Source organism: Strix aluco, chromosome 13 (genome assembly GCF_031877795.1).
Source record: "Strix aluco isolate bStrAlu1 chromosome 13, bStrAlu1.hap1, whole genome shotgun sequence".
Classification (NCBI taxonomy): domain Eukaryota; kingdom Metazoa; phylum Chordata; class Aves; order Strigiformes; family Strigidae; genus Strix; species Strix aluco.
In genome coordinates this window covers 8,820,001-8,839,894 of record NC_133943.1, presented here as the reverse complement: position 1 = coordinate 8,839,894, position 19,894 = coordinate 8,820,001, and the positions used below count along the sequence as shown (strand labels likewise).

The window sequence follows — 19,894 nt, the reverse complement described above, 5'->3', positions numbered from 1 at the left end:
TCTCCATCAGCTAAAATGTCCCATTTTGTGCTGTTTCACTGGGTTATGATGCAGATCTTCATAGGTGAGTCTTCACCTGCTTTTTGTGTGCTTGCTCAGAAAACAAATTTTATAAAGTTAAAACTACCAACGCTTGTTTTGTGAAAACAAAACAGTGAAAAGGGTTGTAATTGTATACAGGACTTTCTGTATACAGAATTGTATACAGAAAAAGTAAGTTTTCTTAGCTTACTGAATTAATACTGATATTTTTTTTTTTCTTTTAAAAAATGTATGTGGTTTCCTCTGTGTATAGGCTTCGTTAATTCTCCGGTTCCCACAGATGATCTAATTTCTTTTCTACTGTTAAATGTGTGCATTGCTGGCTTTGCCTCGTCTCTCTCCACCACACTACAGTGCTGACACAGCCCAAGCTAGGGAATTGAAATATTGACAGAGTAATGAATGTATATACATGATAAAGAAAGGATTTTCTGAAACTCTGAGGTCTGTCTGCTGCTATGAACTGAATATGGGAAAACATGGCTAGAGATTTGTCTCCTTTTACTCCAGAATGTTCAGTTTACCCATCTAAAATCTGAATCCTAAAAGAGATAGAAGTCAAAGAAGAGTAACTTGGGAGACTGGGTCTTGCAAGCGTGATTGGTATCAGCTACATTTCTGCATGTGCATTTAGGCATCAGCAATGCAGTTTCCAAATTGCCTGAGATGGCTCAGGAATGTGGGTTCACCCACTTTCAGTGGGGCATGAGCCCCTAATGGGAGTCCAATGAGTAGTCTATGGGAGAGAAGACCACTACAACAGCAACTGTTGGAGTTACTGCTTAATACCAACTGTCACTAAGGGTTGGTTCAAGAGACACTATATGTAAATATGTATATATGTGTATGATCTGAAGAATTATGAATACCCCTTTCTATTTTGGAAGATACATTAAACATTTGGAGTCCATTTCTCTCTCACCTGGATTAAGGATTTAGAGTGGCAAACCTCACTGACTTCAGCGGGACTACTCAGGTATAGCTGATGCTCAGGGTGCCTTGGGTCAAATCTGGATGCCTAGGAGGATCACTGCCACAGACAGGGTAGGATTCTTCTCACAGTAAGACTAGGGTGTTACAATATAACAGTCTCAGGAACCTCTGAATTTCAAAGACATGTGCATTCGACATAGCGCTTAGGGATATGGTGTAGTTGGGATCTGTCAGTGCTAGGTTAACGGTTGGACTAGATGATCTTCAAGGTCCTTTCCAACATAGATGATTCTGTGATTCAGTCCTATTGACTATTTATTTTGAAAAATGTGTCTGTGGAAGAGGCTGTAACTGAGAAGGAAGTCATTTAATCCTTACAGAGGTTCATACTGTTGAATCAAGGCTGTTGTGGTATTGAAGCTTTCTGTACCAACCTGCAGTGCAGGCAGATGTTAGGAACATTAGCTTAATATAAATTAAAAGAGGATTTGAAACTGCAAAACCTGTAACTTTCTAGCACCAGTACTGATGGGAAACTGCACTGGAGACACTCTGGTGCCTTGTGTTTTCCCTCTTCTTCTTTTTTTTTTTTTTTTTTTTAAATTTATTTATTTAATAAGTTCAGGGCTCTGCTTCTTTCAAAGAGAAGGCAAATTTTCATTTGTAAAGGGTTGCTTAATGAAACTGGTTTTGTGCTGTGCAGGACTGGGATGAAATAAGAACAGAAGATGAGCTCATTTTTCCTCAAGCAGCAATGACCTTAACTCCAGGAACAGTTCAAGCTGGTCTTGGTTTTGCATACATCTTTGTTGGGGTGACTTGAAAATATGTGTTAACCCACTCAGTGACTAACACCCTGCTCCCCTAGAGATGCTTTCAAGGTCAATTGGATGAACTGTTATGTTCTGTCATCACAGAAAGAGGCTGTTTTTTCTGTTTGTTTTGCTGTAACAAGGCAAATGAACCTAGCCTTTCCAAGGACTAAACCAAGCAGCCATCTTGCAAAGCCTTATCCTGTATTTAGGAATTCAGTTTTTGGCCCATCCTACCTTCATTTCACTGCAAAGTCTTCTGCCCTTCGGACCATATTGCACGTTGTTTTGTCTGCCTCTACTCTTCTAGCATTCGGAGCTGCGGAAATCTGAAAAAGTTGGCTTATCTTGCCAATGGAATAAGCAATAATGAAGCTGAAATGTCATCCCAATAACAAGTCATGAGGCAGCCTGCCACAGACTAAAACCTCACCTGGGGAATAGTCCATTAAAGACAAAACAAAAGGGACACGGACACAGTTGGAAGCATATGTTTGCTATCTGGGAGTCATGCCAGAAAGAAAAGGCATTCAAACAGCTGGCAAAATAGAAATTTTTGGCAAACCAGGGCCAAAGCTGGTGATAATAACAGCAACTGCTGTAAGTCCTCTTTGGGGTAAGAAAGCTGGCCATGAGACATAAGCTCTTCAGGATGGTCCTCTTGCTGCAGCAGAGGACCAGATCAGGATGATCTCCAGGTGCCTCAGTTCCTGCTCTGCTGTATGTAAATGATAACGGGGGGAAAAGGCAACAAGGGAGGAGGACCAATACAGACTAGATGAATGTAAACCAGAAAAGATTTGTTCCTGTATGGGAACCATTTTTGTATGAAGAGAAAATCTCTTCTAGGGCAACCTGGGAACTGCATAGACAGTTAAGAGGGAACAATTATGTAGCAAAGATTCAAACCAGATGCTAAGGTGGGTATTGGTTGTAAATACCAAGGAAAGCTGATCATTAAGAGTAGAAGCACAAGGAAAGCATGTGTATGCTCTTTTTAACATCAGTATAACACTAACAGTTAAAGCTTCTGTGTACACAGTGCTATGCAAGGTAAGTGGAATAGTTGGCAGGGCTTTCTCAGAAAGAGAAAAAGCAGTGCACTTTCTGAGAACAGGTTCCCGTAGACAGATCTCACGGCTCTGCCAGATTAATTAGGCCCTAATTTCACACACGAATAGGTATTTTGGACCCTGCTATTGAGACTGTCAGTGAAAGGCAACTATGACAGCATTTTCTTTTTGAAGGCGATGATGGTAGACTAAGAAAACCAGATGTATTTCACACCAGGTTTCTGAACAACTTTCAAACAGTCTCTTAGGAGAGGACACGGGATGGGAGCAGAGTTCCAAAATTCCATTTGCACAAGTCTAGTCTGCACTTGGGCTGCCAGTGACAGACCTCAGCTTCACTCACTACATGTTTGATGTGAACAACGCGTTTTGTGAGCAGCCCTCCAGCAGCTGGCTGGGGCCAGAGCATGGAGCCCTCCAGCAGCAAGCCAATGTCTGTGAGCTCCTGGCTGTTGCCCGTAGTGCCCCAGGCCGTTAGCTGCCCCAGACTCTGGGGGAAGGTTGGGGATCAGTAGCTGTGGCCTGCCTGCAGGCAGGAGGGCTCCTTTTCCTGCCTCATTGTGTTGCATAGGTAGAGACGGCCAACGCTCATCTTTCCTTGTTCTTCCTTGACAGTGCACACCGCATCCGAAGCTGTTGTTAGAGGAGTAATAGGGAAACCTGTTCAGTTGTCTTGCTTCTACCATGTGACGCAAGATAAGGACATCTCCGATATGTGCTGGGGCAGAGGCTCGTGCCCAAAATCAAAGTGCAATAACAAAATTTTGCACACCACTGGGGATAGGGTGACATTCAGAAAATCTCAGAGGTACAGTCTCCGGGGCAATATTTCCTCTGGAGATGTGTCTCTCACGATTGGGAGAGTGAAGGCAGAAGATGCAGGTACATACTGCTGCCGCGTAGAGATCGCGGGTTGGTTCAACGACATCAAACAGAATATACAGCTGGAGGTCAGAGGTGAGTTTGGGGACCTTCATGATACAGCCAGTAGTCAGAAACCTCTTTCTAGATATAAATTTAAAATTAGAGTTTATGTGTGCTTTTTTTGTTTGTTTGTTTTGGCAAAAAGTGTTTTTCCTAAATTGTGTAGTTTTCAAGGGAGGTCTGCAACCAGTTTGAATCACATTCAATGAGCAGTTTTGATGAGAAAACACTAGCTTTTACCCTTTTTTGCCTTTCAAATGAATATTTAATTTTTCATTGTGTAGCTATATTTGATGTTTTAAAAGATGATGGAATTAAAAAAGTGATTTTTCGCTTGAAGAGCCCTTGGAATGAAATTCAGTTTTTCATTTGGGATGTACCCTAACAAAAGGTTTTCATTTGGTTCATGTCATAATGAGACCTACATGTTTAGAAATTTTTTCTCAGAGTCTTGAAAGACTTTTTTCCCTTCCTATTATTTTGCTGAATTTTTTTTTCTGAGTTTTTTTCTGAGTTTTACAGGGTGTTCAGGAGTGCAATTGGTGCTGATGTACACAGCACTTTTGTATGCCTGTAAGTGATATAACAGGAGAATGGGGGAAAAATGCTGCAATTCCATGTCTACCCCTGAGTTTGAGGGCAAGAGAGTTCATAAAAAAGGACTGGTTGAAAACATTAGCAAGAAGTTTGTAGCTGAAAATCGAGCTATTTTATTTATTTTAGTTTTATGATGACATTGTAAAGCAAAATCACAAAGTTTGCAAGTGTTTGGGTTTTACCACACAAAGTTCTGGCCCTTCCATTTCCCTAAGAGAGTCAAGGAGGATGTGTTTGAAATCTACCAAAAAAAAAAAGCAAATCTGTAAATCTGGGAATTGCTCTGGCTGGAGCATGTTTTCTGCTAATTAAACAGCCTTTTAAATAACGACTCTCCCACTTTCATTCTTAATATTTCAGTGGCTAGATAAGTTTCAGTCATTTCTGGGTTGGCTTTCCTCAGGGTCAGTTGTGAATGCTCTCATCTAGCTTTTCTCTTGGCTATGTTTTTTCCATGCAGCCCCTCCAGTGAGGATAACCACTACAAGAAAGGCTCCCGTTTCCCCCAGACATTTTAGAAAAACAACTTTTGCTCCCCAAGCAACCTCTGATCATCAAACAACAGCAGAGACTGCTGTTCTCCTGACAACCAACGTCCCTGAAGAAACAACTGCAACCACCAATCGTCAAACAACAGCAGAGACTGCTGTCCTCCTGACAACCAACGTCCCTGAAGCAACAACTGCATCCACCAATCGTCAAACAACAGCAGAGACTGCTGTCCTGATAACCACTGTCCCCCCAGCAACAACTGTAAACACCGAGACTCCAGCAGTAATTACACTGGAGACCACTGCTCACCCAACATTTGCTGTGACAGCAAATGATACTTTTCCAGCAACTATGGTGACAACCAGTGCTCTCCCAGATTTGTCAACTAGTTTCCAAGCAGCTGACATGAGGACTGAAGATGACGACATGTTCTGCCCAGCAGAATCTGTCACTCTTCCTGGAGGTACAAAGGGTAACCAGCACCAGTCCTTTCTTTTTTCTGTGTAGTAGAGATGGTCTGTGTTAGCCTGACTCTGGTGTTGTAGAGACTCTCCAGAAACTTATGTTTGTATCTGGGAAGTTTTCTCCAAGATGCCTATAGGTATGTCTCTGTATGTTTAAGGAAACCTGGGTCAAATGCTGTGGATGATGCCAGGCTGGGTGAATGGCCAAGCAAAGGGTCAGGCTTGCTTTCAGAGGAATTTTAACAGGCTGGAGAAATAATGTGACAGAAACCTCATGAAGTATAACAGAAATAAATGCAAATTCCTGCACCTGGGATGGAGTAAGAGAGATTCACTCAAATATGCACTGATTTTTTTCTTGATTTGAGAAAGACAATTGAAATGGTCTGCTGAAAGGTTAGTTTAGAGCATGTTCTGCTTGAGCAATAAAGTCAGTGAGAATTCAAAACATTGAGTTAAAACTGAGTATTTACACTGTCATCCCATATGACGGCTGCTGTTATTATTAATATTTAGTTGATCAGAGTGACCTATTATCATCCTAACCACTCCTAGGTTGCTACTTTATCCACACAGTGACTTCTTTTCCACAGACTGATGTCTGCACACAAGGCTGTTTTTTGTACAGTTTTTGGGTCTTCCATCACTTGAAGTTCTTTTTGACTTGAGCTCTTCAGACAGCTTTTTGATGTCATCTCTTGTCTTCCAGTCATAACAATGTGCCTCAGTTAAACTTGGTAACAGTTACATCTACAGCTGAACAGTTAAAGCATCTAACCACTGGCCATGCTAGTAAAGTACATCAGTCATCTGTGTAGAATGAGCTGCAGACATGAAAACCAAGGTGCAGATTTTCACCTATTAGTTGCAGATGCAGAACTGGGCAAGCAATTTTGAATGCCAGTGAAGACCTTCCTAAGCAGTGATCTTTATAAGCATCACATTTTACTTTGTTTCAGTGACTGCTGAATCCCCAAGTACACTTCTGACTGCAGAGACAACTAAAGGTGCTCACACTTCTCTCATGGTGGAAGATGTGCCAACTGCAGGTGAGTAGGATAACGTTACAAGGTCAGAAGTTGCATGACCAGATAAATGAAAACATAACCAAAACTACTGACTATTCTTAAGAGCATAGCAAACATGTACTGATAGCTATTAATTGTATTGGGAAGTAAGAGGTATCTGGGGTCCACACAGAAAATGTTTGAAATCAGGATGTAACAACAGCCGAGAAAAACATGTTTTTAAGCCTCCAAAGGAAGTAAGTTGTGAGTCACTCACTATTATCGGATATCTCAGGTCTGAGAGAAGTTAAGAACTAGTCTTTGTCACCACCCAAGCTGAATTCACAGATATCCAATTTGTCATCACTGTGAGTTCATTGAGCTTTCAATTTTATATCTTCCCCAAGTGTTGTGAGCTTTGAGCCTCACTGAATATATTCAGCCAGATGTGGCTGCAGGCTCAGCTCTCCAGTGCTCAAGATGTGTCCTTGGTCATGATGGAAAGCAACAGGCAATTATCACAGGAACTGGTATACAAAGTCATACCATATCTGAGAAATGAACAAACTTACATGAAGTTTTCACTTTATGTCTCTCAGTCAAGTATAAAAGCAGAATGGGTCAAGTTATTCAGGTGTGATAGTCTGCCCACCAGATGCCCTCAAATGAGGACTTAATAAAAGGAAAGCTAAAATTCAAGGATGATATGTCAAATTTGACTGTTAAGAGAATCCCTTAAGTTTCAGTTAGTGCCAACAATCTCTTCATTCTTAAAAACACAGTAGATTTTTGCAGTTCTTCTTTTGCTAGACCTAGAGACTTAGAGCAGAAATAGAGTTTAGGAAACTGTTCCTTAATGCCCAAGGAGAGGGCTCACAGAAGAGGCTAAACTGGGCTCTTCAGCATTTGTAAGGGTTTCTCACCCCTCTCTCACTTGTCATCTTTCTGATATGGTTCCAGATAATACCTATATTCTGCCATTGTAAACAGGAAGTTTTCAAAGGGTCTTACCTCTGGCATTCTGGGATCAACTTAAGTTGTGACTGTGGGCTAGAAAGAGCCACCACAAAAGCAATAACAGCAGAAAATGTACCATGCTTACATGAGTCACGTACACTCCTACCCATGCAAAAACTGTGTCATACTATTTCCGAGAGCCCAACTGTCATAATGTGTGAAAATGCTGCAGCATAATTGAGCACTGTCTAGTAAGAGCCGTAAGTCAAGTTAAGTTCTTAAATCAGTCTCCTTTTACTCTGTGAAATAATGCACTAAATGGGACAACTTCAGCCTTATTGAAACGTAAGGGAAGGCTAATTTGTTGCTGGACTGTGTACTGATGTTAGCACAGGGGCTGGGAGAGAAACCTGTGGTTGAGAGAGCACTCCATCTCCAAGAACCATCCTTGACAGATAGGTTGGGTTAGCTGGGGTGGTCGGTTCCTGCAGACTGGGCTCTGATTTAGTTTCTCTTCTGTCTTTGCTTGCTGTCCCCCAGCAACGACCCCGCCAGCGCCAACCATGCTTCAGACCCCAAAGAGAACCCTTGCTCCTTCAGGTAAGGAAAGTAAGCAGCAATCGTTGCTCCCATCAGCCAGGCTGCAGCATGCTGCCAGAAAGTTTAATTTTGACTTGTAGGAAGTGCATGTCAGAGTGAGAGATGCATTTCTTGTGTATTTGGGGGTAGTTCTGCTGAACTACAGTTCTCTTCTCTTCTGAAAGAAGGAAAGAGAAAGATAAAACAGGTGTATGGCAGGTTGCAATGTTTGTGTATCCCTGGGATTTTCAGCACTTGCTAGGGTTTTATTACCAGTATTTGATTAGCTGTAGTTCTTATTAGCCATAATCACTTTTCTACTCCAGTGCAAATTTCTAGCTACCGTTGCATCCATATGAGCTACCTGTGCCCTGTCCATGTCTTTGATAAAATGCAAGCACGTTATTTGGTACATGGAGACAAATCAACTCAGCTCTGAGAGAGAGCTGTTCAGACCTAAGAAATTTGGGGGAGATTAGGTTATTCACTGAGTAACGTATCTGAAAATAAAGAAAAAAAGCAATTTTTTTTTTTTCTAATGGGATTATTTGTGACAATCTGATCATCTCCATCACCATGTGACATTCTGGGTGTCTCATGCATATAAAGTTTCCTTTGGCTGCTGTCTTGGGCATCACAAGCGTGTTGCATACACATGCCTCGGCAAATGACTCATCTGATCCCTGGTACATTTTGCTCAGATTGAGGCTCCATGGTTGTTCTCTTGTCAAACCTGTGAAAGCAAAACTCATCAGTCTTTTTACACATTAAGTCATTACCTAAGGCATAGGAGCTTCCTCATCATAGGATGTAAACTGAGGTTTTGATTCACTAAGCTGAGTGACTCCTCTGTTTTTAAGATGCTGCTAAATATTGGGTGCTTCCTGTGACAGATCGTGCTCCAAATACTGAAAAACCTCACTACTTTGTATCATGAGGTCACGATGAGCCAAGGCCCAAGCCTAGAATAACTTTTTGTGTCTTTAAATTCACTAGCAAAAGTAAGAGAGTAGGATCATAGGATAACAGCAGAAAAGTTTGCCACAAGTGTTCTTGAGCATTCATTTAGTTTATCCCTATTTCCAAAACTTAGAAAACTAGAACTGAATTACTCTTGATATCCCTAAATAGAAAAAAAAATGCATGATCTTCATAGAGGTTTCTTAAATCTGTGGTACGTTATCTGAACGTAAAGATGTTTCCTGTGGTTTTCAGTACTAATGCAGCTTTCAAAAACTACAATCACACACAACTCTGACCACAATTAAACTGAGGCAGTTCCTCCACTTAGACTTGTACCTTGGTTACTATCTCCGCTCTCTACAACATCTTGTCATACTTACAGAAGTGAAAACTCCCTCACAGCAGAAAAGTTTCTACTGTCTGGATTCCTGGGCTGTCCCTGGGAAGTCTCTTCTTTCCTTGATGAAGACTGACACTTCCCAATGACTGCCTGATATACCGTTTGTGGCGGAAACAGATTGTTCCCTTTTGGTTGCAAGATGCTTTATTTCTCCTGCTCAGGGCCAGATTTAGCCCTCCTCAGTCCCTGAGAGTTCATTACTCCTTGGCTAAAGCAGTGACAACCACAGTGGCCCTCACTCCTTCAGGTGACTGTGCCAGTAATAATTTCAATCTCTTTTATTTTCCCGGATTTCAGCAAGTTCAGACAGCAAGGCTAAGAAGCATGACGATAATGGAGATAAGGTAAAACTTTCTCTAAGTTTTAAAAGTGTTTAACTACAAGCCAGAAGGACAGCAGGACATGCTAGTGATTTTCAATGTATTCATACTAAAGGGACAGTGTTTGCAAACAGTAGCTTGAACTTTTGTTTAGAAGTTCAGGAACCCTCTATTCATCTTTTCAGTGGATGTAACCAAAGCCTGTGACCATCCCATCTGGCTTGGACACTTCAGAAAAACCTCATCCCCCTGTCACCCCTGTAAGAGAGGCAGAGGTAGCATCCTCGGGGTGTGACCAGGCAAAAGGCAATTTAGGAGGGTTGTTACACTTCCCTGTCTCTAATTAAGAGAAGGCTGAGGGTGACTAAGCTCCTACTTTAGAAACCTTATTAAGAAGTTCATGTTAAATGGAATAAATCTAGGCTCAAATGCTTGATAAGAAGATTTATTACATACTTAACAGGTAATTCATATTGTTCATCGTGATCAACCTGATGTGTCTTCTCCATAGTTTGTACAGGCAAGCGCAGAAAAGCATTGCAAACTCCAGCCCAACACAGATACTTCAGAGCTCGTAGCCAGTACGTCAACTTACTCCTGTGTGAATAAGTCTGAAGTAAACATGTTTCTAAAGCCTTTTCAGTCTTTCTCTTCTTCCTTCCAGTTTCCCAGCTATGCCATTCTCATTGCCTGTCTCATAGCAGTGTCCATTATTCTCATATTGATGCTCTCATTGTTCTGGAAACGTAAGTATCCCTAAACACATAATTGATTAATGTTTCTAATGCTGGCCTAGTGCAGATGTCTTTCTGTATCTCTGGTTAATCTTCTGATATATCTGACATGGCTCCTGTGACAGCACGCTGTTAATTTTATGGGGGTTGCTGTCCTTACTCCAGGACTCTGTCACCACGAGGAGACCAGGGAGCATGAGTTGGTGGGGATGCAGCAGGAGGAAGCCTGTGCAAAGAACCTGTTCACTCACTTGTTGCAGGTCTGGCTCATCTTGTTGACTCTTGGTTTACAGTAAAGAGGTCCCATAGTTTCCTGGAATTGCTCCCAACAGACATTGGTGTAACTTAAATCAGAATGAGATCCTTTCTTTCCTGCTTAGCCCACAAATTTTTGCAACTTGCTATCTTTGTTTCTGAACTCATTTGACTGATGCATTAGAATTACAGATTTCTTTTTGCCATTGTGACATTAATATTATTTTGCTTCTAGGTAAACGCACAAAGAAGTTTATAATAAAAAGGTAATCCATTTTGTAATTTCTTTTAAAAGTTCCAATGTCATTTTTCTCAGAGGCAGGAAGGTATTGGCTGCTGATTGTAATGGGTGTAGTATTGACTTGTGGTGCTGACTACCAACGTTGTGTTACTAGCAAGCTTCAGATAACTTCACCCCAGAAAATCAAACAGTGGTTCCGGGATACTGCTGCTATGTAGCAATGAACACACATCCATAGCACTGGAGAAATTCAGCAACTGGTACTTACCAGTTATGTAGTAACTGGGGTTATGTGGTAACCCCATTTTAAGGAAGTACCTAATCTGCTTTATTCTGTGATCAAATACCAGGGCATGACCCTGGTGGGGTTATTTTAAAGAAATGGTTCTGATGATCAACTAGCAAAATGATTGCTCAGAAACAGATCAGGGATTTATGGACAGTCCTCCATGGAGTGGCAATTCATGCCAATATGCAAAGAATGGACCCCAGGAAGGGCACGCTGCAGCAGTGTGGCAAACAAAGCCTTCCACAACTAGATAAATCTTGCAGCTCTCATGGGGCTGCTGCATCCTCTCACACACTCCTTGGGTCACACTGAAGTATCTGAGGTGATTATTTTGAGGCAGATATGAAATATGGAAGTGTGATGAGTCACCCTGAGTAGGTGTAACGGATAAGTTCATGTCTTCTGGCTTATCTTGAAAAAAGGATTTTCTCTAGACAAACCACTGGGTAGTCCAGAGAAGTGTTGTTGTCGTCGTTTAACCCCAGCCAGCATCTAAGAACCACACAGCCACTTGCTCAGTCCTCCCTACTCCCAGTGGGACAGGGAGGAGAATCGAAATAAATTAACAGTTGTAGGTTGAGATAAGAACAGTTTAATAACTAAAATAAAATATAATAATAACAAAAATAATAGACTATAATAATAATAATATTATAATGAAAAGGATTATAACAAAAAGAGAGATAAATAAAACCCAAGAAAAGACAGGTGATACACAATGCAGTTGTTCACTCACTGACTGATCCCCCTCTGCCAACTCCTCCTGGTTTACATACTGAGCATGACGTCCTATGGTATAGAATATCCCTTTGGCTAGTTCAGGTCAGCTGTCCTGGCCATGCTTCCTCCCAGCTTCTTGTGCACCTGCTTGCTGACAGAGCATGGGAAACTGAAAAGTCCTTAACTTAGGATAAAAGTGCTACTTAGCAACAACTAAAACAGTGTATTATCAACATTCTCATGCTATATCCAAAACGAAGCCCTGTACCAGCTACTAGGAAGAAAATTAACTCTATCCCAGCCAAAGCCAGGACAAGATTCATCCCTTTGCCAAAGATCATTTTTCAATGGTAGATGGACCCCCACTGCATACCCCACCTAGGAGATAAGGACTGGGGAGGGACTCTTTTCCAAATCCCAGGGTGGTTACCCTACAAGTGTCATTATAAGATCTGAACAGCCCTTTCCTATGCATTAGAAGAATGCAAGCAAGGTAAATGTTCCTCTGATGTAAAAAGTAGACATTGCAACATTGAAGTCAGTGAATTCAGTAGCTTCTGGTCTCTGTTTCAATGGGAATTTGCTGTCATTACACATAAGAAAGGATGCTCTGAAGCAGCAATGTGCTTTTGCCCCATCCATAGTAATCTATGCTTCTCACTACAGCCTTGGACCAGCAGAAGACCTTGAAAAAGTTTTCAGTGGCACTGAAGGAGAAAACAGCATTTTTTCCCTGTGAAGAGCTCCTACATCATCTGTGGATGCCATGGAAAATAAAGAGGGCCTGTTTCATCCTGCATTGAGATACTTATGAGCCCTCAAAATATCAATGGGTGTAAACCAAAGGCCAAAGCTTAAACTGTGAAAATTCAAAATCTCTGTGCAAATTTTGCCATGTCACCTTTAAAACTCATTGCATAAAGAAGCTTCTTTGAGAAGGTGCCTATGCATTATTCATAGGTATTTCTGGCATCTGCCTTCTTACTAATACCATGTTACAGAATTAAATTTGTTCTTCTCCATTTTTACTAATATTCTTCCTTGAATGCAACTTATACTGTGAGAAACAGAAGAGAGAAGAAATAACATGGAATGCTGCCTAACTTCAAATTGAAAAAAAAAAAAAAAAATCAGCAAATACAGTTCTTATTGCTTTTACATAATCAAGAGAAAAATTAATCCACAAGAATGCTGTAAGTATAAATCAAAAATGCAGATTACTTAAGGGGTACCAATTCTGCCTGTGATTCAGCATGTTTGAATGACCCTTGGAGACTATGTTAATAAACTTTGTAATTTACCACTAGCAATTGTATTTTTTATGCCACATCCTAAGGCATTTGAACACGAGTTATTCCCCAGATGTTAAAATGACTGGTGTGCTGTCTCAGCTCTCCAAAGAAGTACTGCACCATTTCCAGAGGTGGGAAAAAGCCCAGAAGACCAAACTGCAGGGAATTTTTTCAATCCTGTCCCCACAAACCCCCATGCCCTCACTTGTAAATCTATGTCCCCCCATCAATGTGAATAAGGGAGCCCAGTAATTTGTTTGGAGTTGCCTTTTGGTCCTCATGGCAATGACCTGTGGTGGAGTCTGCTTAGCAATGAAGACCTGCACCATGTGGCCCCAGGGTGCTTTGTTTAGGGCCCCAGCACCCAGTCACAGGGTAGCATAGTGTTGTCTGGCTGGGTTTTGTACGGATGAGACTGGAGTGCTCAGTCCCACCAGCACTGCCCATTTATCTTCTAGAGAATTGCAGGTGAGAAGCACAGCACAGAGCACAGCCACATCTTGGAAACCTGGCCATCCCTTCAGATGCCCATGGGAGGTGGGTGAAGCCAGCTCAGTGTTTCTGAGCAGCATAGGCAAAAATCCTGTAATCTCCGTGGAAAGGCTCTGGGGACACTAAAACCAGTGAAAAAGAAGAGATGAAGGATGGCATTCACCTTCTGCTGATTCTAGTGGGACAGAAGAGCTGTGGGGGAGAACATTGCTGCTGCTGGGGTCAGAATTTGTTCCCAGTCCTTCTCTGCAGCAACAAGCTGCCCCCACACACCTACCCCATGCTCAGGGGCACTGGCAGGACCTGCCAACCCCGTTCCCAGGCCTTCAGTGTCGCAGAGCTGGCAAGCAGGCTGTGGCTGTTTAGTTCTCAGACATATCCCTGTGTTGTGTTTAGAGCTGACCCTGAGGATGGGGATGGTTTGGACACTGTGGGCTGCATGGACATGTGTGTGGGTAGCACAGGGGGGGCAGCCCAGAACTGTGCTGTGGACCTTGGCTTGGCCCTGGGGTGCCGGAGCAGGAGGCAGGGCTGCCAGCAGCACAGAGTAGTCCATGGAAGTCCAAAATCCTCCCTGTTATCCTCAAGCCCTGTAAATGCTGTCATAATGGTAGCTCTGCAGCACTAACCTTGTCTTCTACTCAGCTGGGAAAACTGGAGCCTTCCAGTTTTGGCTGCAGGGCAGATCAGCAATGCATGGCAAAGAGAAGCCCATCATTTCACCACACTAATCGCACCCTTTCTGAGGGGGCTTTTGCTTGTGTTTCAGCTGGGTTGAGATTTAGGCTTTAAAAACCAGACTAGGTATTTGAAATGTAGCTAAAGTGCTTGTGGAGCACTTGCCAAATTTTTTAATGCAACTGATCCTGAAATATGGCAATCCACAGCTTAGGTTTGGGGGGTGCTGGGTTTGGGTTTTTTTTTGTTTTTTTGTTTTTTTCTTTTTTTAGTTGGTTAGCTTCTTGGGGGTTTTTGTGGGTTTTGGGTTTTTTTGTTTGTTCCCCCCCCCCCCCCCCCCCCCAAATAATTCAGGTAATAATAGCTGAAGCAGATAAAATCATGGTCTTAATTTGCAATTGGTTAATCCATTTCTGAACATTCAGATGTTTTGCAGTTAAGGATCCTGTTGGACAGTGTCTCATTCTACGATGCCTTAAAAACCAGACAATCAAGCTTACTAGGTTGGCAACCAGTCTGGGGGCATTAGTGAAGTGGGACTGGCCATGGAGGCTGGGGGGAATCATCTATGGGATACACCGAAGAGCTTTCATGTATCTCATTGGGGTCCTCACCAACTCTGATGCAGTGACTATGGGAATGGTGTGGGAGAAGGTTCAAATCCATGATGTTGTTATCTCTATTGCCTGTAGTTCACCAGTGCCTGCTATGGGCAATGACAATTTGTAGTAAAAGTACATTGTGGGAATAGCATTTGATCAGAAGAAAACATTGTGTGGCAGCTCTGGACTTCCCTACTAGTCATGCTCAGGGCTGTGGTGAGACTTTTTGACTCTACAGCATCTTCTCACAGGCCATGAGTTAGGGGGAGGCAGGGAAGGTTCCTCTTTGGGGTCCCTCTCAGCCTGGCCCGGGTTCAGCAGCCTGTTGTGCACCCTGGTCTAGCAGCACTGTGGGAGGCAGAAGAGTCCCCAAATGGAGGATGTGGCCATCTGGGGTTTGCTCAGCTGAGACCTGTCTGTCCCATGCTGGTTAATGTGGTTGCTGCCACTCCAGCACACAGCACATGCTGAGCCCGGGGATCTGGTGCCTGACCTGCTTTTAGGCATGAATCCACCACAGATCTGTAATGAATAAATGGGGGGAAAAGCCCCAAACAGTTCTGATGTACTCCTTTAAAAAAACCAAATGCACAACAGTAAAAAAAACCCCCACAACACTTTATTTTTTTCCCCCTCCTTGCCCTGCCCCCCGCCCCTCCTCGTAAACCTGCTAATTAAACCAGCAATATCTTCATTGCAACTTCCAATTGACAAGGCTCAGCTAATCCTCTTGCTCTTATTAATTAGCTTTGCACTAATGACTTCTTTAGAGCAGGGCTGGCTCTTGCTGGTGAAGGTTTTTTAGCAGATTTGCTGTGGTGCTGGCTGGACTTGAAGGCCCTTCTTTGGGGAGCTGCATAAGGGCAGAAGAAATAGGAGCCAACAAAGTGAGTTTGATCTGATCAACCATGTGGAAATACAGCCCAGAAATGCTGTAGGGAAGCTGAAAGTGTGACTTATGTTGCTGAGCATTTTTATTTATCTTTTTATCCACCCCAATTACTGAGGCTGAGGTTTGGGTTTAGAGTAGCAATTGGAAACAAGGAACCTGGGAGGGTTATATTTAAATGAAAATGCATTGAAGTAATTTCTGAGGAACTGACCCTGGCTGTGAGTATGTCCAGTGAAAGGTTCAAGGGAGCCTTTTAAAATGTATCTGAATGAGATGTATCTGAAGGAAAGAGAAATGCTGTTTTTCAAGAGCAACAGAAGCCCCAGAATGCAGTTTCTGGGTCTAGTGAAGAAAAACTGGATGAAAGCAGCAGGTTTTTAGAAGGAAGAGGAAAAGACTGTCAGAGAGTATTTCGTTGGATTTGGAAAAGTTAGTCTTTATTTTTAAGACTTTTACCTCGGAAGGCCAAAAAAAAAAGTGCACTTGAGTAAACATAAAGCACTGTAGCCAAGAAAACCCTCCAGTAAGCAGTTTAAAACAATACAGAGTTTTAGCTGCAAAGCCCTACAGAGGCCAATGTTTCAGACTGGGAAAACTTTGACAAAAGGTAGCCTGACCCCTGGTAGTTGTGCGAGGCTTGTGCTGTTGCGTTGTGGGGTGCAGGTTTCCTTGAGAGTTGCTTTGCTACAACTTGTTGCTGCCTGTTGACCTCACTGAAGCAGGTCTCCCTACAAAGTCTGCCCACATGTACCTTCACCCTGCCCTCGCTGGCCTTCTGTCTCTCCCAGAGAGCTGCCAACAAGCAAAGCCATTTCCTTTAAAACGGCCATGCATTTCCCAAAAAACACCAGTCCCCCCAGACTTTGCCTCCTGCTGCCTCTCAAACTGCCCAGTGCTAGGACCTGAAATCACCCAGGTTTAATGCCTCTCCCCAGTGCTCTGAGCTGCTGAAGTTACTGCAGCATTTATGGGCTTGCACTGGGAGCCTGTGGCTAGAGTGAAGCAGGTTTTAATTTGTTCAGAGTCCATGTCAAGCCTAAATAGTGTTATATCTGGGGAGTCTGGCTTTGCTCCATGGAGCAGGTTTGGTTAATTAATGAAGGATTTAGCTTTTGGTGCAAGCAATAATTTTCACTGGACTCCAGTACTTTGTGGACAATTGTCTGTATGAAAATGGCCGATTAAATTGGGTAAAGGAGGTCTGACGTGGAGAGATAATGACTGAACTACCCGATTAGTACGGAGGAGGTACAGAAAAGCAATTAAAAAGGGAGATCTGAGTATTTTGGGACATGGGATTGGCTAATGAGAAAACAGGAGGAAATACTGAAATAAAAGGCAAGCGTTGAGTTAGGAATACAAATCCTTTAAAGAGAAACCAGAGGAATGAATTAAATATCATTTTGAGATTAATAAGAGACCTCTCTTAATAGACTTTATTGGAGCTGACTGCTCTGATGGTCCCTTTCCATCTCAGAAACACATTTCATTATGTTTGCAGGTTTGTTTCTTAGCTGTAATGTGCTTTTCTAGGCACTTTTTAAGGTTAATATAAATAAATCTCCGAGTTCCAAAGGTGGAATCTAATTGGAGCTTAAGAAAGAGCAAGCAGAAGGGAAGAATGTGGCTGAGTACATAGGAAATTAGAAATAAGAATAAATAGCATCACGGGACTTGGGGAAAGAACAGAGATAACCGCACAGTGTGAGATGAATGCATGAAAAAGTGGAAAATTTTAGCCTGGTGGAAAGAGGAAATGGGATGTGTTGCCGCAGACACGACAGCAGATGGCAAAATTGAGCTACAGAGCAGGGAGACAGCTGGAGCGATTAGAAGCAGCTGTAAAGGTGATGCAGATCTGCTGCCACCATGCAGAAAAAATGCAGCCTCCTCCAGTCGTGATGGAGATCCCGGCCGGGAGCTCAGCTCATGGCTGGCTCCAAGGCATGCCTGGCCTGGGCTCTGGTTTACGTGTCCTCCAGCAGCACAACTTCCTGCAAGTCTCAGTAACAGCCTGGTTTTCTTGGCTCCTGAGGCTATTGTAACCATGCACTTCTTGGTTTCCTTTTCCCACTGATGATTAACCCCAGCTGGGAGCAGCGTGGCTTTGGTTTCTATTGCTAATCTAATATATAAAACCCAAGACTCAGCACCTCCTGCAATCACACTGTTACAGCAGTGACCTGGCAAAAGAAACATCAACTTCTAACCATCCTGCAGCTCATCTCAGCATCCACTCCCTTCTGCTATCAAATTTATGAGAAAGAGTGGTGGTCTTGACAAGGTGCCCTCTAAATGATCAATCTGGGGAGTGCTCAGAACTAAGAGAAACACTGAGATTAGAGTGGGGCTTCCTACAGAGAACCCTTTGGTAGGAAGGCTCATCTCCTTACCCCATGGTAAGCTCAGTTTAAGAGCTTCCAGTCATTTAAAGCTGAGATAGGCGACCACAAGGACACCGTGAACATGGATGCAAACTGGAGTGTGCAAAAAGCGTTGGAAGGATTGGGGAGGAGGGTGTTGGGAAATGATCTCTGGTATAAGTTCACTGACTTTCTTCAGTCTTTCAAGCACTGAGCATTCTCCAAGGGGAAGGGAAATCCTTCACTTCCCAAAATGATGCTTTTTTTTTTTTCCTAATAAGGAAACAAGCTGCATGTTCTACTGCTGTTTCAAAAATGCAGATTTTTCTTTCTAAATATATCTAGAAAAAAAAGAAAGGGTTGTGGATGAGTTTTTGGGTTTTTTTAATACCTAGGAAAAGAGGAGTAGGGTAGGTAATCCAAACCAGGGAGTAAGTCCTGTGTATAGTTATATTTTCTAAACCAAAAAATACTAAGGCTTGTCTCTCCTTGCTCATGTACTGCTGTATGCTCTGTAATTCTACTGATGTTAGTGAACCTTGAATCCTTGAAGGTAACCCCTTTTCATGCTTAGATGTTCATCTAATGAAGATTCATGGCTTCAAAGTTGCTCTCAAGCACCAGAGCTGGTGTCATGCTTAACTAAGCCATCCGGTAGTTAATACACACCACACAATCATCTGCATACTTAATGCAGGGCAGAGAATTTCTATGGAGAAATCTATAGCTTTTAATCCAGTGATGAATCTTTTATGGGATTTTGGATTATTCACTTTGCACTGAATTAAGTTGTCTCTCTTTCACAAAGTCAGACCCCCCTGACATGGTCTGCGTCACAGACCAGGCTGCACAGTGATGTATGTTGCTGGGATGAATTATTTATTGGACGTTTTAGATCACTTGCCCAGCAGTGAACTAAGCTCGTTAATTTTAAATCTGTTCATATCTATTCCTAAGTACACAAAAAGGATTTTATGTACATGAAATTCATCTCTCCTTCTTCCTCCCTCTTCCACCAGTGCACTAGTGAATTATCCATGAAGTTTGGGTTGGGTTAGTTTTGGATGCAAACTTTCCCTTAGGGGATGCAGTGGCAGCATCCTGGTGTTGGGGACTGTGTGTCTGAGCTGTTTTTGGGCCTGGTATAAGGTGTTTGTGTGAGATCTTCAGCTCTCAGTTGTGTCCTGCTTTAAAAACTGTGGAACTGAAATGATTGTGATTTCTTAGCTTGTAATGCACATGGTATAATTCTCCTAAGCCCAAGGGAGCTGTGCAGAGAATTTATTAATGGACCTTAGTATGGGGAGTAGGGAAACTCCTGAAGACTGTAATGATCAAGCACTGATTTTTTTTTTTTTTTTTTTTTTTTTTTTTAAATTTCACCCAGCAAGCCTCAGCCCATGCCAGAGCAGAGCTTTCCCAGGGCTTCCCTGTGAGCTCTGCTTCAAGGACAAGGGGAAATAAATCTTTCAATGGAGCAATGAGTCAATGCTGCTTTTGAATTCTGCTTAGTGTTTCATGCCCTTGGTCCGTTATCTAATGGAGAATATGATGAGGTAATTATGGAAATACACAAATTGCAACCTCATGAATACCAAAGAAATTCATGATGATCCATGCTAAAAGAATGCATAAAAATGCAAATCATTTGTAAATGGGGAGCAGTAAATCTTGTTAATATTAATAACTTAGAGCATTTAATTGCATCGTCTGGATGAATTCTAACCAAAGCCCTCTGAAGAAAGGTTTTTAAGACGCTATCCTGTGAACATG

The 19,894-nt window shown here is 42.4% G+C and overlaps 1 protein-coding gene across 1 annotated transcript; it reads left to right on the top strand.

The window, feature by feature from the left end:
• LOC141929236 (uncharacterized) lies at window positions 1-13,108 on the top strand. Its single transcript, XM_074838422.1, has 10 exons — window positions 1-64; window positions 3,476-3,817; window positions 4,842-4,975; window positions 5,096-5,336; window positions 6,297-6,386; window positions 7,842-7,910; window positions 9,541-9,587; window positions 10,228-10,309; window positions 10,788-10,818; window positions 12,469-13,108. Exons 1-10 carry the CDS (start codon window positions 16-18, stop codon window positions 12,539-12,541), a joined length of 1,158 nt encoding a protein of 385 aa, XP_074694523.1. The 5' UTR covers window positions 1-15; the 3' UTR covers window positions 12,542-13,108.
• Window positions 13,109-19,894: the final 6,786 nt, after the last annotated feature.

Excerpts from the sequence above, each read along its gene's own strand:
- LOC141929236 (XM_074838422.1), top strand. The coding sequence starts at position 16 with ATGTCCCATTTTGTGCTGTTTCACTGGGTTATGATGCAGATCTTCATA. Across the intron at positions 3,818-4,841 it reads TATACAGCTGGAGGTCAGAG|CCCCTCCAGTGAGGATAACC; the intron begins GTGAGTTTGGGG and ends TTTTCCATGCAG. Across the intron at positions 10,819-12,468 it reads AAGAAGTTTATAATAAAAAG|CCTTGGACCAGCAGAAGACC; the intron begins GTAATCCATTTT and ends TTCTCACTACAG.